The 23843-nt window shown below is 47.2% G+C and overlaps 1 protein-coding gene across 2 annotated transcripts in view; it reads left to right on the forward strand.

Annotated features, from left to right (window-relative positions):
• chico overlaps positions 1 to 22950 on the forward strand; it is a 127830-nt gene extending 104880 nt beyond the window's left edge. Inside the window, exons 5-7 of one of the 2 annotated variants that reach the window (XM_086004558.1) lie at positions 13216 to 13278; positions 13491 to 13565; positions 16571 to 22950. In XM_086004558.1, coding sequence (XP_085860684.1) covers positions 13216 to 13278; positions 13491 to 13565; positions 16571 to 16798 — 366 coding nt within the window. In that variant the 3' untranslated portion in view covers positions 16799 to 22950. The remainder of the gene's footprint in view (positions 1 to 13215; positions 13279 to 13490; positions 13566 to 16570) is intronic. The other variant, XM_086004559.1, reaches the window with a different exon arrangement.
• Positions 22951 to 23843: the final 893 nt, after the last annotated feature.

Consider the following 23843-nt stretch of genomic DNA (forward strand, 5'->3'; position numbering starts at 1 on the left):
CCAGAGCTCGCGCTCGTTGCGTTCGCTTGCATATTCTCTCCCCCATCAACTCTAGCCTAGTCTATGCAACCTGTTTTATCACTGAACTCTTCTAGTGCCGGTGTCATTCTGGTGAATGTGTGCTGCACCCCCTCCATTGATCCTGAACATGCCCTTTATAAGTTTGAACCTATGCCGCCTTGTTTTGCTATCCTGGTTTAACTCTGGATTAAACCAGATAATTAACCCCCTCCCCTCAAAGATAAAATCCGAGATTAAATCCAAGATTTAAAAAATTGGATTTCAGGCACTTCCCCAACGCAGGGAGTGTATCATTATTCCTCCACATGGGCACCTTTGGGGATATGAATCATGTGGGACTAGGACTAGTGCTTGTGTGAAAGATAAACACCAACATGGACCGATTGAACCGAATGGCTGGTTCCATGTTGTTCCCAGTGTTACGCGCAGTCAGTTGAATAAAGTTCCTAGGGAAAGGGGGCACTGAGGAATCGGCCAATGATGGTCATTCTCTACTTAAATATTTTCTTCCTTCTAGGATCATGGAATGATACAGCGCAGGAGGAGGCCATTCAGCCCATCGTGCCTGTGCCGGCTCTTTGAAAGAGCTATTTAATTCGTCCCACTCCCCTCTTTTCCCCCCCCCCCCCCCGTCGCCCTGCAGATTTTTCCCCTCCACGTATTAATCCAATTCCCTTGTGAAAGTTGTTGTTGACTCTACTTCCACCGGCCTTTCAGGCACTGCATTCCCGATCAAAACAATCCTCTCCACGTGTGGCTCAGTGTCAAATTTTTTGTCTGATGCTCTTGTGAAGCACCTTGGGACATTTTACTACATCAAAGGCGCTATATAAATGCAAGTAGATTCATTTATAAAAAATAAAAAAAAAATCTCCTCTCCTCTGGTTTTGTATGTTGTAGTTCTTTTGCAATTTCAAATCCACCAAAGTTTCCCAATTACGTACTTACAGCTTAATTTTGACCCGACAAACCACCCATGTATTTGCTTTCAGCTGATTCCACCAAATTTTTTTTTAATTTTTTTTTTTTTATTTTTTTTTTTGTCAAATTTATGGAAAGAAAACAAAAAATCAGGAGTTCTGATCTTGATTGGAGAAAATTCAGTAAGGAGAGAGAGAAAAGAGATGGCGTGGTTGCTAATTTTTTTTTTTAAAGCAAACAAGCCTAGCAAAAAACACTTGGCACTTTAATACCTGTTTATGGTTGATCTTGTATTGTAAAAGTGGGAGCAGGGTGGAAGATTTAAAACTTAGTGATAATTATAGAATGCCTTTTTATAAAAAAAAAAAAAAAAATCTATATCGAGGAGAAAAAAGTGTCACCTTAAGATGAGGGAGGGAACTATAGGATGGATGTGATTGCATTAGAGAGGGTGCAGAGGAGATTCACCAGGATGTTACCTGGGCTGGAGCATTTCAGCTATGAAGAGAGACTGGACAGGCTGGGGTTGTTTTCCTTCGAGCAGAGAAGGCTGAGGGAGGACCTGATTGAGGTGTACAAAATTATATGGGGCATAGATAGGGTAGATAGAAAGGAACTTTTCCCCTTAGAGGGGTCACTAACCAGGGGGCATAGTTTCAAGGTAAGGGGCAGGAGGTTTAGAGGGGATTTGAGGAAAAACTTTTTCACCCAGAGGGTTGTTGGAATCTGGAACTCACTGCCTGAAAGGGTGGTAGAGGCAGGAACCCTCACAACATTCAAGAAGCATTTAGATGAGCACTTGAAACGCCATAGCATACAAGGCTACGGACCAAGTGCTGGAAAATGGGATTAGAATAGACGGGGCTTGATGGCCGGTGCGGACATGATGGGCCGAAGGGCCTCTTTCTGTGCTGTATAACTCTGACTCTATAACTATAAGCCGAAGCTTCGAGTGCAATTCAGAATGGAGAGAATTAACCTACACCGGTCCTTTGAGACACAATAGGCTTTTTTGTGGCGGGAGAAAAAATGTCAATTTTTGCTAAACTCTCCACAGAGGAGTGGTTTCAGACCACCCAAACTCTCGCCACTTAGCATCTTCAACACTTGGCTTCAAATCCATCAGTGAGGACCAAGTCCCAGCGGCAGCAAGCAACATTCTAATAGCCAGTGCCACTCGGCCCCGATACCAAAACAATCACATTAAATGCGAATTTCCATTGGAAAATCGTTATAAAGTCTCTTTTTTTTGTAATACGTTGCAGCTTTTAATTTGTGTGCCGTAAGGAATAGTCTGTGGATCACTGGAAATGGAGGCAGATAATGGAGAATGCATTTATATTGAAGTTGGTATTGATTGTGCTCGGATAGACATGACCTTTAAAGTGAGCCTTTTTAGATGTATAGTTTTTAAAAAGCTCTCTGCATTTTAAATTAATGTCACTAAAAATAAAATTTAGCTTTTGGGAATATGAAGTCTGTTTTTAAAGAAATTAGACTTTTAAATTTGGGCTCCCCTCCCCCCCCCCAATGTTACAAGAAAGAACTTACATTTATAGAGTGCCTTTCACGATCCTGGGATGTCCCAAAGCACTTTTCATCCAAAAAGCAAAATACTGCAGATGCTGGAAATCTTAAATAAAAACAGAAAATGCTGGCGATACTCAGCAGGTCAGGCAGCATCTGTAGAGAGAAACAGAGTTAACGTTTCAGGTTGATGACCCTTCGTCAGTTTGACAAAAGGTCATCGACCTGAAACGTTAACTCTGTTTTTCTCTCTCTCTACAGATGCTGCCTGACCTGCTGAGTATTTCCAGCATTTTCTGTTTTTATTTAAGTATTTTTGAAGTGTAGTCACTGTTGTAATGTAGGAAACACGGCAGTCAATTTGTGCACAGCAAGCTCCCACATATAGCAATGAAAACGACCAGATCATCATCTGTTTTATGTGTTGGGTTGGGGAATAAATATTGACTGGGATACCAAGAATTCCCCTGCTCTTCTTCAAATAGTGCCGTTGGATCTTTTACATCCACCTGAGAGGGCAGACGGGACCTTGGTTTAACGTCTCATCCGAAAGACGGTAGTGCAGCACTCCCTCCGTATTGCACTGGAGTGTCAGCCTGGATGATGTGCTCAACTATCGAGAGTAGGCCTTGTACCCAGAACCTTCTGACTCCTTCGGTTGAGATGGTAAACTAAGCCTACCTGTTAAGTTGGACAATAAAAGATCCAATGGCACCATTCAAAGAAACGCAGGCTGCTCTCCCATTGTCCTGGCAAGAGAGCCCCAGGTGGGCAGAGGAAATGCTTCAAGGACACCCTCAAAGCCTCCTTGGAAAAAGTGCAACATCCCCACCGACACCTGGGAATCCCTGGCCCAAGACCACTCAAAATGGAGGAGAAGCATCCGGGAAGACGCCGAACACCTCAAGTCTCTTCGCCGGGAGCAAGTGGAAGCCAAGCGCAAGGAGCGCACGTCAACCCAAGCACCTCACCCACCCGCCCCTTCAACCACCGTCTGCCCCACCTGTGACAGAGACTGGAGGTCCCTCATTGGACTCATCAGTCACCTGAGAACTCATTTTTAATGTGGAAGCAAGTCATCCTCGGTTCCAAGGGACTGCCTAAGAGAAGATTCCTCCCTCAACCAACACCATAGGGTGGGGTGAGGTTAGAGATTAGCTGATCATTCATCATTTGCTATTTGTGCGACCTCTCTATGCACAGTTGGCTACTGTGCTTGTCTACATCAAAAGTAATTCATTGGTTATGGATAACTGAGACATCAAAGGTTAGTTTGTTTGCTTGTAAAATTGGAAACCGTTCTTGCTCTGGCACTGGTTACAGCAACTGTAACTAGCTAGCTGGTGGGGCTCCTTCCTCCAGATCTCCCACCTGACGCACGGTGCTGAACCAATGACCAGAGTGGCTGCACTTGTACTACTCAACTTGCCGTGCTGAAACCTGGGACGTGGCGCGCAATGTGCCCCATAACTACACTTTTAGGCAGCTTTAGATTTGGAACTCGTTGCAGTGGCCTTTGCATGTGTGGGCAGAGTCTTTATTGTAAAGGGCTAGGCCAGCAATACTAGAGGAAACCTCTACAATAAGGAGTTCTGCCAACAAGAAGTGTTTGCAGTAGGAGGTTCCAGTACCCTGTTTTACTGTGTCTAACGAAACCTACAAGGCGCCACCTGTACTGTTTGAAAGCCTTGCCCCTCGAGCAGCTCCGAGCTGGGGGAAGCAAAATATATTGCTGCCTTGGGAGCAGTTTTAACACTTGCCGATAGTTGGAATTGGGCTAGGCAGGGCGGAGCGAATGGTAGTTGGGGCCAAGCATCTACCAGCTGCGTTATTATTATTAAATATACAGACAGTTTGAGCCCCAGTTTCTTGCAATGACCCGAGGTGGTGAAGGTTACCGATGTCTCGATGTTCTGAGTAGCTGGCTATGACGAACTCCACCTTGAAGTTCTGCTCTTCTCTTTGACGGGATCTCCGTTTGGCTCTTCAACCTTGTTCATCTTCATTGCTTTCAGCTTCCCTTCTCGTGTTTGATAATCTGTTTCATTTCCTGCCTTTTTTTTCTCAGTTCTGAAGAAGGGTCTTCGACCCGAAATGTTGTCTCTCTTTCTCTCTCCACGGATGTTGCCTGGCCGCCTGAGTTTTCCAGCATTTTCTGTTGTTGTTTCGGATTTCCAGCGTCTGCAGTATTTTGCTAACTCCTGTTGGTCTTTGATTCTTGCGGTAGAATGATTGTCGCAAAGCCCACCATGGCTTCCATTCTGACCCTCTGGTGTCGTCAATTCGTTGCTGTAATGCAAACACAACAGCTGACTTTTTTTTTTGTGTTCTGGGTTTGTCCACCAGTTGCAATCCCTCGCCGTTTTTTAAAATGTATTCATTGATGGGATGTGGGCGTCGCTGGCTTGGCCTGCATTTAGTGCCCATCCCTAATTGCCCTTGAGAAGATGGTGGTGAGCCGCCGCCTTGAACCGCTGCAGTCCATATGGTGTAGGTACACCCACAATGCTGTTAGGAAGGGAGTTCCAGGATTTTGGCCCAGCGACAGTGAAGGAACGGCGATACAGGTCCAAGTCAGGATGGTGTGTGGCTTGGAGGGGAACTTGTAGGTGGTGATGTTCCCATGCATCTGCTGCCCTTGTCCTTCTAAGTGGTAGAGGTCGCGTGTTTGGAAGGTGCTGTTGAAGTTGCTGCAGTGCATCTTGTAGATGGTACACACTGCAGCCACAGTGCGCCGGTGGTGGAGGGAGTGAATGTTGAAGGTGGTGGATGGAGTGCCAATCAAGCGGGCTGCTTTATCCTGAATGGTGTCGAGCTTCTTGAGTGTTGTTGGAAGGTGGTTCGCGGCCGAAGCTGAGCACTGATTTCCTAATCTAATCAGGTGGCACATTGTCTTTACACGTTGCGGTCGGAGAGGAATCTTTTTTGACGGTAGTGCAAGCTTCCAGTGAGCAACTTCATTAATAATTTGGAAGCATCAATTAGCCTGCCGTTTTAATGCGGACCAATTTATTTCCATGCTGATTACAGCAGAATCCTAAAGCGGACTGACTTTAATAAACTACACCTAGCTCCCCAAAGACCTGGAACTCGGCACTTCTGTGTGTCAGTTTATGTTCTGCACCAGCTGTGCCTAAAGCCACACTTGCATATTGATGTATTATGCAATCGATCAACTGCATCAGCTTGCTCGTTTAAATGAATCTGTCCACCTTTTTTTTTTAAGATGGGGGCGAAAAAAGAATCCTGTTATATTGAATTTCCCAGCAGGCCAAATGAATACAGGCATCCTCGCAGCTTTCATATAATTTTATTTACTGCAGTAAAAGATCTGGCATCGGAAGCCCTTTCAGTCTTGGTTTACAGTGTAATCCCATAACCCTACCATAAACTGCTGCTGTTTGTAGAACTGGCGACTGTGTAATGCCCTGTCATGATAAATTCCTGCGAGCTCTATTTTCCTTCCTAATGCTGAATTTCTCCTCTGTACCACAGCTGCAATCTCAACCAATGTTGAAATGTGGTGCATTGGATAATGACATATGGCAAGCATAGCAGACTTGGGTGGAACAGGTGACTTGGAACCTATAGTTCCCAAAGCGCTCCCATCACTGGGATTTTCCTCGCCTCGTGTCTGGGTCTGTTGTAGACTAATTGATAGATTGATTTCTGTTGGTTACAAAATAACACTCTGATTCATCAACAACTCCGTTATTGTTGTATCGCTTAAATTCCCTCGCAAAGCCTCTCCTTTTAAGACACTCCTTAAAATCTACCTCTTTGATCCAGCTTTTGGTTATCTGTCCCAGAACAGGAAACTCTCGATTTACCGGCACCCAAACAACCGGAAATCTCGGTTAACCGGCAAAATTCAGGAGTAGGTTCAGTAAAGTTTTTCTTCATATTAGTGGCCGTTCCTGTGTGGCTCTGTAATCGGGGGTTTCTGCACTTGTTACTAAGCAACGGGGATGCTTGGTCTGTGGCCGGGGTTCCTGCAGCTGTTGCTAAGCAACAGGGAAGCCTGGATTTGTTGCTGTGTACGGAGCTCTCGTACCTTTTTAACTATAACTCTCTAATCCGGACTTTTTGATAAACCGGCACCACGCTGGTCCCGTCGGTGCCGGATAAGAGTTTCCTGTATCTCCTTATGTGGCTTGGTGTCAAATTTTGTTTGATAATGCTTCTATGAAGCGACTTGGGACGTTTTACAATATAGGCGCTATATAAATGCAAGTGGTTGTATCATGAGACTACCGGGATGATAGAAGGCGAACCGGATGGACCTTGGCCTTTTTTTCGTCTAGCAATTTCTATGTTCCTATAAAACTCTGTTGTCAGTGGAGTATAATGTCCTGGTGCAATTTGTGTTGCTATGTCCATTTGAACTGTGAAAAGCACCCAGCAGTACAATTATCTATAGATTTTGTCCTTTGCAAGTTGGCTTGTCTCTAGAGAGAGCTTTTTGAAACGTATAACCGTGGGGTGAAGTACTGGCGGTTATAGGTCTGTAATGGGGTGGTAGCACTGGGAGCAATTTGTGGTGATGTATTCAGAGCAGCACACAAGAAGCATATTGGCAAAACACTAAATGGGCTTGGCTTAACTGATTTTTTTTTCTACAGTGTGTTTGTACCATTGCACTAAATATTCTCAGTGACGGTGCCGAGAACACATAATTAGGAGTCTGTTACCAGGCAGCTGTATCTTGAGCGGGCCGGATGACATGAAACTCTTGCGATTCATAACGTCCTCATCCATGCCTCGGTTACCTCTAGACTTGACTATTCCAGTGCACTCCTGGCTGGCCTCCCACATTCCACCCTACATAAACCGGAGGTCATCCAAAACCCGGCTGCCTGTGTCCTAACTCGCACCAAGTCCCGTTCGCCCATCACCCCTGTGCTCGCTGACCTACATTGGCTCCCGGTTAAGCAGCGCCTCGGTTTCAAAATTCTCATCCTTGTTTTCAAATCCCTCCATGGCCTCGCCCCTTCCTATCTCTGTAATCTCCTCCAGCCCCACAACCCCCCCGAGATATCTGCGCTCCTCTAATTCTGCCCTCTTGAGCATTCCTGATTATAATCACTCAACCACTGGTGGACGTGCCTTCTGTTGCCGAGGCCCTGAGCTCTGGAATTCCCTGCCTAAATCTCTCTACCTCGCTACCTCTCTTTTTCCTCCTTTTTAAGAAGCTCCTTAAAACCTACCCCTCTGACCAAGACTGAGGTTAAGCGAGTAACGACCAGGCTTTTATTAACTAAAGAATGAAGGTCTAGTCTCGAGTGGTCGACCCGTCCAGAATACTAAGGGACTGGGAGGTAGTCACTTATATACCTGGAATAGTGGGAGGAGTCAGCCGAGGCATGTCCAGACCTGTACCTAGTGGAATACACATACACATACAGACAGTTATAACAGTGGTTTACCACATTCACCCCTTGTTTAAAAATGAGTCTGGCGGGGTGAAGTGTATTTAAAAGTTCCGTGTATTGGAGTCTCTCCGGAGGTCTTGTCTGCCGCTGTGATCGACGTGGCGACGGCAGGGGTGGTGGAGCTTCCGGCGTCGCGTCGCGTCCCGTGTAGGCTGGGGCACTGGAGTGTAGTCCTCGTGGGTGACGGTCCAAGGCGAGCCGGCTGCTGGGGTTGGATATCGGGTCGTGGGGGGGGGGGGGTGGTAATGGGTAGTGGGTTACAGCGGACCCCGAGGGTGTCGTGGGGGGGGGGTGGTAATGGGTAGTGGGTTACAGCGGTCCCCGAGGGTGCGAGGTCTCGTATGGAGACTGTGTCCTCCCGCCCGTCCGGGTACGCAATGGAAGCGTACTGGGGGTTGGCGTGGAGGAGGTCGACCCTCTCGACCAGGGGGTCCGTTTTATTGGTCCTCGCATGTCTTCTCGGTAGTACCGGCCCTGGGGACGTCAGCCATGGCGGTAACGCTGTCCCCGATGTGGACTTCCTTGGGAAGACAAACATTTTCTCGTGATTGGTGGCAGTGCAGAGCAGTGACCGAATCGAGTGGAGCGCATCGGGGAGCACCTCCTGCCAGCGGGAGGTCGGAAGGCCCCTAGACTTTAAGGCTAGTAGGGCGGCCTTCCAAACTGTTGCATTCTCTCTTTCCACCTGTCCGTTCCCCCGGGGGTTGTAACTGGTGGTCCTGCTTGTGGCTATACCCCTAGCGAGCAGGTACTGGCGGAGTTCGTCGCTCATAAACGATGAGCCCCGGTCGCTATGGATATAGCTGGGGAAACCGAACAGGGTGAAGAGGCTGTTCAGACATTTAATGACCGTGGCACTGGTCATGTCCGGGCAGGGGATAGCGAACGGGAAACGGGAGTACTCGTCAATGATGTTGAGGAAGTACACATTGCGGTCGGAGGAGGGGAGAGGCCCTTTAAAATCGACGCTCAGGCGTTCGAAAGGGCGAGTGGCTTTTATCAGGTGGGCTCTGTCTGGTCTATAAAAGTGCGGTTTGCACTCAGCGCAGACTTGGCAGTTCTTGGTCATGGTCCTGACCTCCTCAATGGAGTAAGGCAGGTTGCGGGCCTTGATGAAGTGGCAGAACCTGGTGACCCCCGGGTGGCAGAGGTCATTGTGGAGGGCCCTCAGCCTATCGATCTGCGCGCTGGCGCAGGTGCCATGCGATAGGGCATCTGGGGGTTCATTGAGCTTCCCAGGCCGGTACAAGATCTCGTAATTGTAGGTGGAAAGTTCGATTCTCCACCTCAAGATCTTGTCATTTTTGATTTTGCCCCTCTGCTTGTTGTTGAACATAAAAGCAACTGAACGCTGGTCAGTGAGCAGGGTAAATCGTTTTCCGGCCAGGTAGTGCCTCCAATGACGCACAGCCTCCACAATAGCCTGGGCCTCCTTCTCGACCGCGGAGTGTCTGGTCTCCGGGCCCTGGAGGGTTCGTGAGAAGAATGCCACAGGTCTCCCTGCCTGATTAAGGGTGGCGGCCAGAGCGAAGTCGGACGCATCGCTTTCCACCTGGAAGGGGATGGATTCGTCCACTGCGTGCATGGTGGCTTTGGCAATGTCCTCCTTGATACAGTGGAAGGCCGAGCGGGCCTCTGCCATCAGGGGAAAAGAGGTGGATTTGATCGGACGGGCTTTGTCTGCATAGTGGGGGACCCACTGGGCGTAGTAGGAAAAAAACCCTAGGCACTTCTTCAGAGCTTTTAGGCAGTGGGAGTTCCATAAGGGGACGCATCCGGTCCGGGTCGGGACCGATGACCCCGTGTTCCACAACACAGCCAAGGATGGCGAGGCGGTCTGTGCGGAATATGCACTTCTCCTTGTTATATGTCAGGTTCAGGAGTTGGGCAGTGCGGAGGAATTTCTCGAGGTTTGCGTCATGGTCCTGCAAGTCATGGCCGCAGATGGTCACATTGTCTAGGTAAGGGAAAGTGGCCTGCAGCGCGTTTTGATCGACCATCCGGTCCATCTCCCTTTGGAAGACGGAGACCCCGTTGGTAACGCCAAAGGGAACCCTAAGGAAGTGATAGAGGCAGCCGTTTGCCTCAAAAGCAGTATACTGGCGGTCTTCGGGGCGGATGGGGAGCTGGTGGTACGCTGATTTCAGGTCAATGGTCGAAAAGACGCGGTACTGCGCGATCTGGTTGACCATGTCAGCTATGCGGGGGAGTGGGTAGGCGTCCAGCAGGGTGTAGCGGTTTATTGTTTGGCTGTAGTCGATGACCAGGCGTTGTTTCTCGCCGGTCTTAACGACCACAACCTGGGCTCGCCAGGGGCTGGAGCTGCCCTCAATAATCCCCTCCTTCAGGAGCCGCTCCACTTCGGTTTTGATGAAAACCATGTCCCCGGCCCTGTATCGCCTGCTCTGTGGCGATGGGCTTACAGTCGGGGGTGAGGTTAGCAAACAGTGCGGGGGGTGGGACTCTGAGTGTGGAGAGGTTGCATCTGGTGCGCGGCGGGCAATTTGGAGGCTGCTGGCTGCGGACTGTGAGTGGGGGGAGGGGGCCATCGTAACGCTTTTGAGGTGGCACTGGAAATCCAACCCCAGTAGCACGGCAGCGCAAAGTTGGGGCAGGACCAGGAGTTTAAAATAATTGAACACAGTCCCGACTACTACTAGTGTCACCACGCAGTAGCCGCCAATGTCCGCTGACTGGGACTCGGCGGCCATAGAAATCCGCTGGTGCGCAGGCAGGACTGGGAGAGAGCAACGCCGCACCGTGTCGGGGTGGATGAAGCTCTCTGTGCTCCCGGAGTCAAAAAGGCAGTTTATTGCATGGCCGTTTACCTTAACGTCCATTTTGGACCGAGCTAGTTGGTGCGGTCTCGTTTGGTCCAGCGTAACAGAGGCCAGCGTATCGGTGTGTCGCTGCGGGTATCGGATGGGGGGGTGGGTTGGCGGCCTGCTGCGTCCCGGCTGGTGTCCAAGATGGCGGCGTCCATGATTCCCATGTGGCTGGAGTCGTCCAAGATGGCTGCTGCTGCGGTGGTTCGCACATGGCTGGGGAGGCCCAAGATGACGGCCCACACGCGGCGCTGTTGGGGGCCCAAGATGGCGGCCCACACGCGGCACTGCTGGCGTTCGGGGTGGCTTTGGCCTTGCAGACGCTAGCGTAGTGTCCCTTTTTCCCGCAGCCCGAGCAGGTCGCATTCTTCGCCGGGCAGCGCGCTCTGGGGTGTTTGGCCTGGCCACAGAAGTAGCATTTCTGGCCTTGGGATACTGCTGTCTGGCTTTGGGACACTGCTGCGGTGGTTGGGCTGTGGCTGGGGTGGCACGGTGCTATGGGGCTGTCCTACCGTGTCCCAGGTTGTCGTTCCCCGCGGCGTCCACGGTGCAGAGGAGTAGGCATCCATGCCCCGGTAGGCTGAGTCTAGCGTTAGTGCGATTTCGGAGGCTTTGTTGAGGGTGAGGTCACTCTGCTCCAGCAGTCGCTGTCGGGTGTAGTTGGACCTGTGGCCCGCTACGAAGGCATCCCGGATCAGTTCCTCCGTGTACTTAGTGGGCGTTACCGCCTTACACCCACAGGCCCGGCCAAGCACGGACAGTGCTTGGAGGTATTCCTCAGTCGATTCCCCAGGTTGTTGCTTGCGACTCCCCAGGAGGTGCCTGGCGTAAACTTCGTTCACAGGGCGTGTGTACTGGGTCTTGAGCTGGAGGGCGGCTGTGTACGAGGTTGCGTCCCGGATGACTGAGTACACTCGGTGGTTCACCTTGGAGATCAGGACAGACAGTTTGTTCGCATCCGTTACGACCGCAGTGGAGGCAGTCAGGAATGCCTCGAAGCACATGAGCCAGTGAGCAAACTTGGTGGAAGCGTCCGCTTCCCGACTGTCCAGGTCCAGGCATGCTGGTGTGTGGATCTTCTCCATTATAAAAAATTTAGTTAATAAAATTGATGCGCCATCAATTACTCAAAAGACTGAGGTTAAGCGAGTAACAACCAGGCTTTTATTAACTAAAGAATGAAGGTCTAGTCTCGAGTGGTCGACCCGTCCAGAATACGAAGGGACTGGGAGGTAGTCACTTATATACCTGGAATAGTGGGAGGAGTCAGCCGAGGCATGTCCAGACCTGTACCTAGTGGAATACACATACACATACAGACAGTTATAACAGTGGTTTACCACAATCCTTATGTGGCTGTCAAATTTTTTGTCTTACAATGCTCCTTGGGACGTTTTACGACATTAAAGGCACTATATAAATACAAGTTGTTGTTGTTGTTTTATTCCTTTAAACTAACTCAACTGGTTTTTGTGCTGGGAGTTTTGTGGGCCAGACTTGTGATGGAGGTTTTTCCTCAACTAGCCCCTCTTAAGTCTCTGTTAACCATTCTTGTTGGACATGGTTCCAGCTCTCCGGCCTGTAGAAGTGTCTCTCTATGATGTGCAGGAGCGCATCTATGAGTGATGCACTCCAATACCTTTCTGTCTCTGGGGATGTGCTCCCTGTTTCTTCTTCATGTTGAGGGGGCCGAGATAGGGCACTTGTTATGTGAACCTGCAACCAACTGTTTCAAGGCACTACTGAACCTGTGTTCTGTACAATATTCCAGGTCGTCTGGGACTGTCTGCAGTGGGGAAAGGGCAGGAGTGAGATTTATGATTAAAACTAGTGAGACAGATCTCAAACCTATTTAGAAGTGTGAGCCTAAAAATGTCGTCCTCCATTAGTTTTTAACAAATAAGTTAATGCATCTGAGAGAAAGTCCTCTGTTCTCTCTTTTAACTAATTGAAAATGAACTCGTTTAATGGCTTTGCGAAAATAGTTGGAGACAGTGGAGTTTTTATTTCTAAGAGTGGGATATGTCCGAATAGATCAGCTTTTTAAACCAAAAATGAAATTTGACAGATTTGACACAACCATTTGTGTTTCTAAATGGTTTGCAATTGTACCAGTAGAATAAACAGTTGACCCCAGTGGTGGTAAAGGTTTTAATCAACCACTTTTGGGTTATAAGGTCAGCGCGCTCCTGGAGTAAACTGCTCATCTGTCTCTCCCTCTGTTCATTGTTACGTTTTCCTCATGAAATGTCATGTCCATTTATAATTTCATGGAAGCTTCTTTTTTCTTAAGCTTGTTTGCTGTTAAAGCTGTCGGTGGAGTTGCTGCAGTGTAGCCTCTAGTCTTGGGCAGGCCTTGGGTGAAAACTTTATTGGAGTTGCGCAGGACGGATGATTTGAGTTTCGCCACAAACCACGACCATCGGTTTGCAATTGTAAATGCGTTTCAAACGAGCTGAATACTGTATATCCTTTTTTTTCTGTTGCAGGCTGAAATTGTCAAAAGATTGAATGGCATCTGTGCTCAAGTCATCCCCTTCTTATCTCAGGAGGTAACTACATCTTAATTCTGTCTGTCTGACTGTTTAAACAGTAACATCAATGCAAGATCCATCAGCCCTTCGTAGTGTTGTAGCTCGCTCTGTTTTTGAGTGTCTGAACATTATAGAGCGCTGACTCGTGCTCACTATCTCGCCCATTTGAAAAGCTGTGTTTTGACAGTCTGTGGTCCAATTACATTTGTCTGTCTTTGTCTTTCTTTCAGCATCAGCAACAGGTGGTTCAGGCCATAGAACGTGCAAAGCAGGTGACTGCCCCGGAGCTCAATACTGTCATCAGGGTATGTCCGATTTATTCATTTGCTCGCACACACCCTCGCTAAACCCATCAATAAGGCTTGTGTCGGTCATCACAGCCAACTTTGATTTATACTTCAAAGGCTCCGTGTAGTGCCACGGGGAGGGTTGGGAAGCCGTACAATTATGGGAAAGGCTCCAAGCGGCCTAAGCTGTTGCCGTAGCAATGCAAGCCAGCATTAAAGTTGCATCAATTTTCTCTTTCCTCTCCTGAAGGTATTGACCCATGCTGGAGCAAGTAACCTTTCCATTAAGCACCAGCTGCCATCTGGTGCTTGGCCCAAGTGGTCATGCTTCATTATCTGAACCCAGACATGGGGGAGCTATTTCACCACAAGGGGCATCGCAGCCAGGCCCGATCCTGCCCTCACTCGATGTCGACACTTTCCATTAGGAATTGCACTAGATAATTAGGAGTGGGAGCCCTGGCCCCTCCCCCCTTCCCCCCCCTCCCCTCCTCCCCCAGGGATGCTATGGCCAATCGTAGTTTATCTCAGCCAGAATACTAACTACAGACCAGGGATTGAGCCTGGGACTGTTGGAGATTGTGGGGTGGATATGTAGCTTTTAATCGCTTCACGATTGGATAGTGTTAACATCAAGTGAGAGCAGCTTGTATCTCTGGGAACGTTGTAGTAAGATCTCACTAATGCTTTCTGGCAGAAGAAAATACCCTTCTTTATGACCTGCCCCTCACTTCATCCTCATTTGTACATCTCTCAAAGATAGCATTACCAAGAGGGTCTCCAATACCACGGTAATTCCTGCTGCCTGTTACATTCCTGCCCCACAGTCAGCAATCTATTTGAAACACATAAGCCGTGGTCACTTTAAGGAAATAGTACTTCTAAAATGGCCCTTGGCCGCTGCTGGCCCACCTTCCCGTCACCTGTGGCTCTCGCCTGAGCTGCTGCTACTCATATCTCTGAGCCTCTGTTCACTGGCTGCTTGGCTATGGGATGTTACGAGATTCAGTCTTGTTCCCTTCCTCTTGCTGCCCAGTAAGGGAGCGCAAATAAATGTTGGGAGGTGCAGTTATCCTAATATCTCTGGAGCCAGTGAAAGTGGTCTATTTAAACTATACATTTAACAGAATTATCGGTACGGCAGTTTTTCTTTGTCTCCTTTCTGTGGGGAAATTCTCTTCGACTGGTCGGGGGGGGGTGGTGGTGGGGAAGGGACATCTAGGGTGCTGCGCGTGCAGTCGCGCGTGCCATCACGCTGTGGTGCAGCTTTCGTTACGACGTTCCTTCACTGCAACAGTGGCTACTTTTCAAAAGTGCTTCATTGGCTGTAAAATGCTTTGGGACATCCTGAGGTCACGAAGGGCGTTCTATAAATGTAACACCCTCGCGCGCGCTCTCGTTCTGCCGCCCGCCACCTCATGAGAGTGCCGTTCTTTGGGAAACCAATTGGTGTGAAAACAAGTGAAATCGAGGCTGTGGTGTGGTGGGAGACTGGCAGAGGGACATTTTTTTCATGTCGTTAAACTGATGTCCAATTCGGTAACACTCCTGCTTTTTTGCACCTACAATATACTCTCTTCTCTTAGGCAGTCCCTCGGAACCGAGGATGACTTGCTTCCACATTAAAAATGAGTTCTCAGGTGACTGATGAGTCCAATGAGGGACCTCCAGTCTCTGTCACAGGTGGGGCAGACGGTGGTTGAAGGGGCGAGTGGGTGAGGTGCTTGGGTTGACTTGCGCTTGGCTTCCGCTTGCTCCCGGCGAAGAGACTTGAGGTGTTCGGCATCTTCCCGGATGCTTCTCCTCCATTTTGAGTGGTCTTGGGCCAGGGATTCCCAGGTGTCGGTGGGGATGTTGCACTTTTCAAGGAGGCTTTGAGGGGGTCCTTGAAGCGTTTCCTCTGCCCACCTGGGGCTCTCTTGCCGTGCCGGAGCTCCGAGTAGTGCACTTGTTTTGGGAGTCTCGTATCGGGCATGCGGACAGTGTGACCCGTCCATCGGAGCTGATTGAGCGTGGTCAAAGCTTCGATGCTGGGGATGTTGGCCTGAGCAAGAACACTGACGTTGGTGCGCCTATCCTGCCAATGGATTTGCAGGATCAATATACTACAAGCTAATACAAGCCCCAACTGTTGAATGGTATTCACTTCTCGTCCACAGTGGCGATGAAATTTGTCCCTTTAACTTCAGTGTTTTGCTGAAACATCAGTGTGGTTTCCAGTCATGTGAATGCTGTTGCACATGGCTCGTGCAGGACTGAAGGAGACAATAAACTACTGTACAGCAGATTGTTTTAGCATGGGAGGGCGACTGACTGAGGTCAGGGGAACACGGCTGTTCAGAGGATGTTTTTTTTTAATATTCTAAATTTTAACAATCAAATGCGGAATAGCCCATCTGGGAGGAAATGGCCTATAATGTACTCTGCATGTGCGATGTCATTAATCAGTTGCAAGGCTGTTTAATATTCTCCTGTGGACGTCCTCACAAATCCAGAACAGGTTTACTTAAAAAAAAAAATTTTAAAAATGGTGCCTCAGCCATAATGGTAAGAATTTTTTTTTTTTAAAGTACAAAATATAATTCGTCCAGTATGAGTTTGCTTTTTTTGGCAAGGAATGAATTGCAAGGCTCTAATCAAATCTCATTGTTCAGGTGTTTTATAAAAAGCTCAAAGCTTCACACTTTGTAATGTGACATTCTCTGAACCCCTCAAAATAGATCGCCGCCTTGTGATTCACTCTCTGCTATCCATTATTCTATATGTTTTCAGCCAGTGGGATTGAGTGTTTGATCTGCTATTGTACCCGGCAAGGCTCAGTACAATAATCAATCAACTGCTCACTTCTGCTTGCTGGCGAAGAGAGCTGTTCTTTCCAGAACGTGAGTGTAATACCGCATTAAAACAAAGCTTTCCTTTTCTCTCTCTTCTTGCAGCTTGCCTGTTTTCCCGGGTTGGTTGTTTTGTTTTTTGTTTCGTTTTTGCTTTGCCTCTGATCACCTTCTCTTTGTGGTTCCCTGCAGCAGCAGCTTCAGGCGCAGCAGCTGTCTCACCTCCACGGTCTCACGGTGCCGCTCACCCCCCTTCCGGCCGGCCTGCAGCCTCCCGTCATCCCGTCGGTCAGTGCCAGCGCCGGACTCCTGGCGTTATCCAGCGCCCTGGGCTCACAGATCCACCTCGCTACGAAAGATGACAAGAACCACCACGATGGCGATCACCAGAGAGATGAGGGGGTACAGAAACCGGATTAGGAACTTTTGAGGATCACTCAACACACAATCCTTAAAATGATCTTTGGTGTTTGTTTTAATGCCTGTATATATCTCGGAGGTGGCAATTTTGTGCTGTGTATGTTATTATTTAGGAGAACAAAGCCTATTTTAAAGCTGCAGTATATTATTAAAAGCAACTTTGTTTTGGCATGAACAAAGCAGGAATACACACTAAGTTTGAAGTTGCCTCAGACAAGGGCGTAACTTATTGGCTTGTCCACCTGATGGACGTTCTAGTGTTCAACGTTTTCAAGATAAAAGCTTCTGGTTCTGCCGTTGAAATCGTGCTTGGCAGGAATTTGCCTTTCCTACTAGTTGTTCCCAGAATTGGGTGGTTGAGTGATTCACTTTTAAGTGGAATGACCTGTAAAGTGCAGCTCAGCACATTCTCAGAAACCAAAGCAAATTTGCCAAATTGATGGTAAGCTGGTTGATGGTCTGTGCTATTGAAGATACCATATCTTTGCCCCTTTTTTTTTTTAAAGGATGGCCTACTAACACATTCTAAAGCTGTTATGTGCGAACAAATCTTTAATAGGACAATAAATATGACGAAGTCCTCTTAAACAAAATTTTTAAATTCATCCAGATATTTCTATAGATCTACAAAGGTTTGAGTGCAGTCGTCAGTCTTGGTTGCTGCCGAGTGAGCAATATTCGGCGTAGGTCCTTTGTGTGAACTTTGTAGACCAAAAAGTCAAAGTCGACATTTGAAACTGTTTCAGTAAAAGATCTACTGCTCAAGTTACAGATGACCATTTAAATTATTTTATTATCTGTTCGTTCCCGCCCGGGCAAAGTGAAATATAATGGCAGTTCATTCCGTTTGTACCAAAGCGCCCCCCCCCCCCCCCCCAAAATCTGGTGGGAGAGCTCTGCAGAAGAGGTTCCTGCATTTTCTGTTGGGTTTGGGTCGATCGGCATCAAAATGGTGGCATACGCACCAACTTGAAACTCAACTTAAAACAAAATGGCTGTTAAAATAAAGGAGGGAAAAAAAAAACTCAAGCCTTTTGTAGATCTTCATAAAATGTTGTGGATGAACTCTTTAAGGGAACTTGTGCCTGCGCAATCGGGTATATCAAAAGTCTCACTGACGAGAAGCTGGGAGGGAAGGGCGGGGTTGTCATTTCTTCTTGATGAGCAGTTCTCGGATTTTACCTAAATATTGGGGGAAATCTTAATTTTTCATTTTGCTTTTCAGCTTACAGTACTAGATGGAATAGCGGCAAAGAAAGGGGAATCCATAAGTGAGTTGAGGATAAACCGGGCCAAAGTTGGAGCTGCAGTTAGTTTCCTGTTTGCTGTGGAGATGCTGTCAGTCTTGGTTGACAATGGACTTTTGTATGCCATACTTCGGGTTTATAACACGCAGATTTTCCTCCCCCCCCCCCCCCGGGCCAAAGCTAGAAAACAATACTAAATTGGGATTCTGCCTCAAAGTCTAATAACCATACAATTAACACCAGAGCCAATTGTGTGAGGGAATGAAAAAAACAATTCGGGTTCTAAGGCAATTTCATGAGGTCATTTCCTGAGTATAACTGGGCCTGTGGTACAGATTGGTGCCACCCACAGTTGCTTGTAATTTACATGCTGGGTTTTAGACCTAGTCTACAATGAGTTTCGTGACGGGGGGTTTTGAAATACTCCACTGGGAGGCTCTTCTTACCCAAACTCATGGCAGAGAAGGTGGAAATTAGCCCCGATGGCAGCATAGAGTCAGGAAAATGGCCAGAAAATAGATTTGACAATGAGGTTTCAGGTACATCTTCAGGATTATCTGTAAGAAAGGATCTACTTGTTGGGAACATTTATTCCTAGTGGGACCAGACGACTACTGTGCTTTTCAGCATACGAATTTGGACATTCTTGGGCAAACCCGTTGGCAACTAATTGAGCAGAAACCCCAACCCCTACAACCCCCCACAGTCTGGTAACCTGGAATCATCGAATGCTGCAGTAAAGAATCTTTGTTTATTTACCATCCAACATCCTGTGTGGGGTCTTTATTAATCTCTGGAATGGCGCAGACCCCTGCTGGTTACAGCCAGCCACCATGAACTAGAATCGCCCTCACGCATGTGCCATATGGGAACGTGCCATATGGGAACATGCCGTTTGGAAGATCATTACATCTTCTTTGGTCGCAGAGCGATCACCCTCAAACTCGGACTCTTCTGGGGGGGGGGGGGGGCGGAGAGGGGAGAGAGAAAGAGGGGAAACCTCCGAATCTAAATTGATTTTTTTGGCGGGTGTTAAGCGTGGCCTATATTAGAGTAAATACGGTATATTCTGTTCCGTGTGTATATATTCTGGTTACTGAGAGCGTGTCATTATACAGGTCACTCTTTTCAGTGGATTAGCCAGGCCTTTCTTGAGTCGGAAGCCGTGAAGGGGGATCAGTGCTGTTTTACTTGTATAACATTAGGATTTCATGTGCTTTTGACGGATTTCCAAATGAGGACTTCATTTGAAATCAGTGTTGAACTACAAAATATATATATATTCATATATATATATATATATATATACTACAGCTTTAAACGTTAGACCACTGCAAATATCTTCAGTTCTTTTATTTGCTTATGATTTAAAACCAGTTTCCTTGCTACTGCTGCTGGCTGGCTGTGTGCCACCTCTCTCTCTTCCTCTGACGTGCCAGATACGATTACTCAGTCAAAACTGGCTCGTATCCCTCAACTTGCAACCCAATATATACTTGGCAAAAAATGGTCCAAAGATGCTAAATTTCTACAGAGCATATGTAAGCGTTCAGTCATAAAATGACTTTTTAAGCGTAAAGTTTGAAGTGAAACTAAACTCTTAATGGGGAAGCGGCAGTTTCATTGCATTATTTGTTTAATCATAATGGGGTGCCGTTAAACTCTTTTTTTTGGTGTTGCTGCAAAGCAGTTTCTGCTTCGCAATGACTCAAAAAAATGACCATAGACCTGGTTGCCGGCAGGTTAGTGATCTGACTCTCGAGCGCATTAAAGCAGCAGAAAAGCCCTCTCTCCAACCTGGGCTGGTGGGAGTATCTCGCCCATTTTTCGTTCTGGTGCGCAGGCGGCGGTATTGCTCTGGCCTGGTGGAGTTCAGGTACTACATAGCAAGCTGGCGGGCATGACATAAAGTCATCGTCGTTGTTCCCCCCGCCCGCTAACCTGCTCTTCAGTGGGAGTAACTGCATGTACAGAATTTTGAATGGGCTGTGCAGCTAAAGGGCCCGCGCACCAAAAAAAAAATAGGGGGGAGGGGGAGACATTGCACCCAGCCCGCAATCCAGTTGCTCTGCTCACAAACCGAATCCACTGCTTTCTCTGCTAATCTAAACCAATTACCCACTTAATTTGCATGATGTGTGCATGTCAACAGCCACAGTACGCGCATGACCCGGGGCCGCGGACCAGCTTTCCTATCGCTGTACAAAACTTATTCTTAAATTGCAACAGAGCTGGGTGCCGGTATAACTCTCTGATCTATCCAATTGCTGAACATGGATTGACTTCCGACCAGCCCGTGCTCTATAAAGGCGCCCTTAGATAGCGAGACCCTTGTCTCGGGTATTGTGAATCTGCTTAAGCTGCTGTGTGTACTCACTTATTTAGGCTACCATTGTTTTAGCATCTGCTGAAGCTAGAGGCAAGTGATGTAGTTGAGGCTTTTTTAGTTCTTGTGTGAAACGTACCCTATTCCCATTATTTTAATAAGCCTTTCACTTGGAAGAGCTCCACTTGCATAGATACAAATCAGGGTGGTGTTTGAAGTGGCAGGGTTGAAATCCATGCTCTTGAGGTAACTGGAGGTCCAGCCTGCTGTTTCACCATCTTGTCCTGGTCTCTAACGGCACCTCCTCCCGTTCAAATATTGCACAGGGAGGTGGCTCACACAGGAAGAGAATCTGCAGGAATGTAATTTTTCCCGAATTCTTAACCGGAAAAAGAGATTTTGGTCGCTTGGCCTAAACACCTAAGACTGCAAGTGCCCTGACCGCTGCAGTAAGACCTGGCATAGATGCACAAATTAAACGGAGACAAAAGTGAGTCAAGCAGAGAATTCCTTTGCCTTTGGGACTTTCTGCTTTTAAAATAAATTGAGCAATAGTTCATCAAACAGCTCCTGTTTTCTCTGTGCCACTTCACCTAAACATGAACCCTTAAGAACTCCTTTGTGTAAAACTAAAACAAAAATCATCTTGTAGCTTTTGGCAAGCACTGCCTATCTCACATTTGACATGTAATAAAAAAACACACACACACACACAGTGGCTCCACGCCAGTGAAAGAATACATTCTGTACAGCTGAAGTAAACACACACAGTCATGGAGCGGTACAGCCAGTTGGTCAGCAGCGGAGAAAGAGAAAGGACAGATGAACATTAGGCCTACAGCCCCTTTACCATATCCAATCTGATGAGTCTCTATCCCCCCCCCCCCCCACCAAAACAGAAGCCTGCCCCCTGCTCTCTGCACCTGCTGGCGACCAGCTCCATATTTCCAGAATTTGTGGTTCTCATCATCATCGCAAGCTGTACAGAGGTTCGGTATCCACCCGTTTCCTCACAGATTATGCCAGGTTTTCATTGAATTAAACCAAATCTCCAATTGAATTAAGCAGGCCACTTACTAACCTGGCCATAGTCAGCAGCAACAGTGAGAGATTGATGCAGTTTAGTAAAAAAAAAATGGAACTTGCACCTGAATTAAGCAGCCACCCTTGAATACAGTGATGATCGCTATCGAAATTGTCATTGTGGCTAATGTTTTAAGATGAAACGTGGTAAATGAGTGGTCACCTATGGTCACTTTTTTTCTTAACTTAATTTTTCTTTTAATTTAATGGAATGAATTGTACATGTAACATGCACTTAGGTGCCTCACCCCCTTTAAGTCAAGCGTGATGTATAATCGTGTCACAATCTGCAGTTAGTACATAAACATAATAAAGAGAGCTGTGTGCTTGTACGGGTTGGTGCATCTCATCCATCCCAGCGGCCTGCGTGGAAACGGTGTGCAATATCGACGCTGCGCTCCCAGATTAGACAGGGCACAAAGGAAATTGGCTATATCCTGACCTGCATTATTAGCCAATAACATACTGAAATTTAACATGAGTTATAATGGGGGAGATACTGTTTTATGTTAAACAGGCAATTACGTGTCGACGAGTAATCGTTAACCCCTTGAGTACAAAAAGTGCTTTGCCACTCTTATAATACATACCCTTTCGATTTACAAACTGTTCTCTCAAATTCTAATGCTGAATATTATCAACTAGAATTATGGAATTGTACAAACTCTGCGATATTGCTCAATTTCACAGTATTTGAATAAACTACAAATGTCAGCTTGCTGTACAGTGGATCCTACTTAAGATCAACTCAGATCCTTTTAAGGAGAATTTTTTTTTTAAATCGCACCCAAATCTAACGACTTTTTTGGCATCCCAAAACTTGTTAAATTTTCCCATTTCGGTAGAACGGATTTGATCTTGATTGAAGAGAGATTTTTTAAATCTCCGCTTGTATTTATTTTCATGCTGTCGCAGTCCTCAAAGGGTTACTGAGGCTCCCAGAGATAACCAATGCTTCAGAGGCCTTCCCGAATGTCATTGCATAATGCATAACCTCTCATACAACAGAATTAGAAAAAGGATTATAATTATTGAATTAATCCATCTGATGCTGTGACTTCAGAGCGTCGAATCACTTAAAAATAATATTAAGAAAAAAACACTTTGCTTTTAAAAGTCCATTTGTTTCCACTGGTGCGGCAAAGGCTGTATACTGCATTTGCACCAGTATCAGTTTGTATGAATATGTATGCAAATTGTGTTGAAGATTAATGTGGCGGTGTTAAAATACATTTATTATGTCTTAAATAAAACAAAAGTGTATTAAATTAGTTCGCTAGTGCTGTAAGGAAATATCTATTGTGCCTTACAAATAAAAGCAAATGTGATTAAATTATAAGGTGGATGTGGGTGTGTTTCCCCCCTCCCGCCCTCACTGGAAATCTGATCATTTTATAATTGTGTGTGTTATGTGGGTTGCTCCTCTAGAGTATTGGTGTGGATTATGTAACACTGCCACTGCAGAGGTGAAACAATAAAACATATTAGAAATTAAAGCCAAAGACATCAATGCATGTCATCACTATTATGGTAAGAGGTATACTCGATATATTAAACTGGTTTTACCAGGCAGCTGCTCCGACAAAGCAATCTCCCTCCATGGAGGAAAAGCAGACTTGCATTTATATAGCAGCTTTCACAACCTCAGGTCATCCCACAGCACTTTACAGCCATTGAAGTCTTCTTCTTAGGCAGTCCCTCGGGAAATGAGGATGACTTGCTTCCATGTTAAAAATGAGTTCTCAGGTGACTGATGAGCCCAATGCGGGACCTGCAGTCTCTGTCACAGGTGGGGCAGAGGGTGGTTGAAGGGGCGGGTGGGTGGGGTGCTTGGGTTGACGTCCGCTGCTTCCGCTTGCTCCCGGCAAAGAGGCTCGAGGTGTTCAGCGCCTTCCCGGATGCTTCTTCTCCACTTTGGGCGGTCTTGGGCCAGGGACTCCCAGGTGTCGGTGGGGATGTTGCACTGAGGGTGTCCTTGAAGCGTTTCCTCTGCCCACCTGGGGCTCTCTTGCCGTGCCGGAGCTCCAAATAGAGCGCTTGTTTTGGAAGTCTCGTGTCGGGCATGTGGATGATGTGACCCGTCCATCGGAGCTGATCGAGCATGGTCAAAGCTTCGATGCTGGGGGTGTACATTTTGCAGTGTAGTCGCTGTTGAAGGAAACGTGCCAGCCAATTTGCATACCCACAAACAGCAATGACAATCGGTTTTAGGGAGGCTGATTGAGGGATAAATATTGGCCAGGACAACACCCCTGTTCTTATCTGAGGAAGGATGTTCTTGCCATGGAGGGATTGCAGCGAAGATTCACCAGACTGATACCTGGGATGGCAGGAATGACGTATGAGGAGAGATTGGGTCGATTGGGCTTATACTCGCTGGAGTTTAGAA

Source organism: Somniosus microcephalus, chromosome 13, assembly GCF_052327205.1.
Source record: "Somniosus microcephalus isolate GS21.2 chromosome 13, FLI_Smic_1.0, whole genome shotgun sequence".
Classification (NCBI taxonomy): Eukaryota; Metazoa; Chordata; class Chondrichthyes; order Squaliformes; family Somniosidae; genus Somniosus; species Somniosus microcephalus.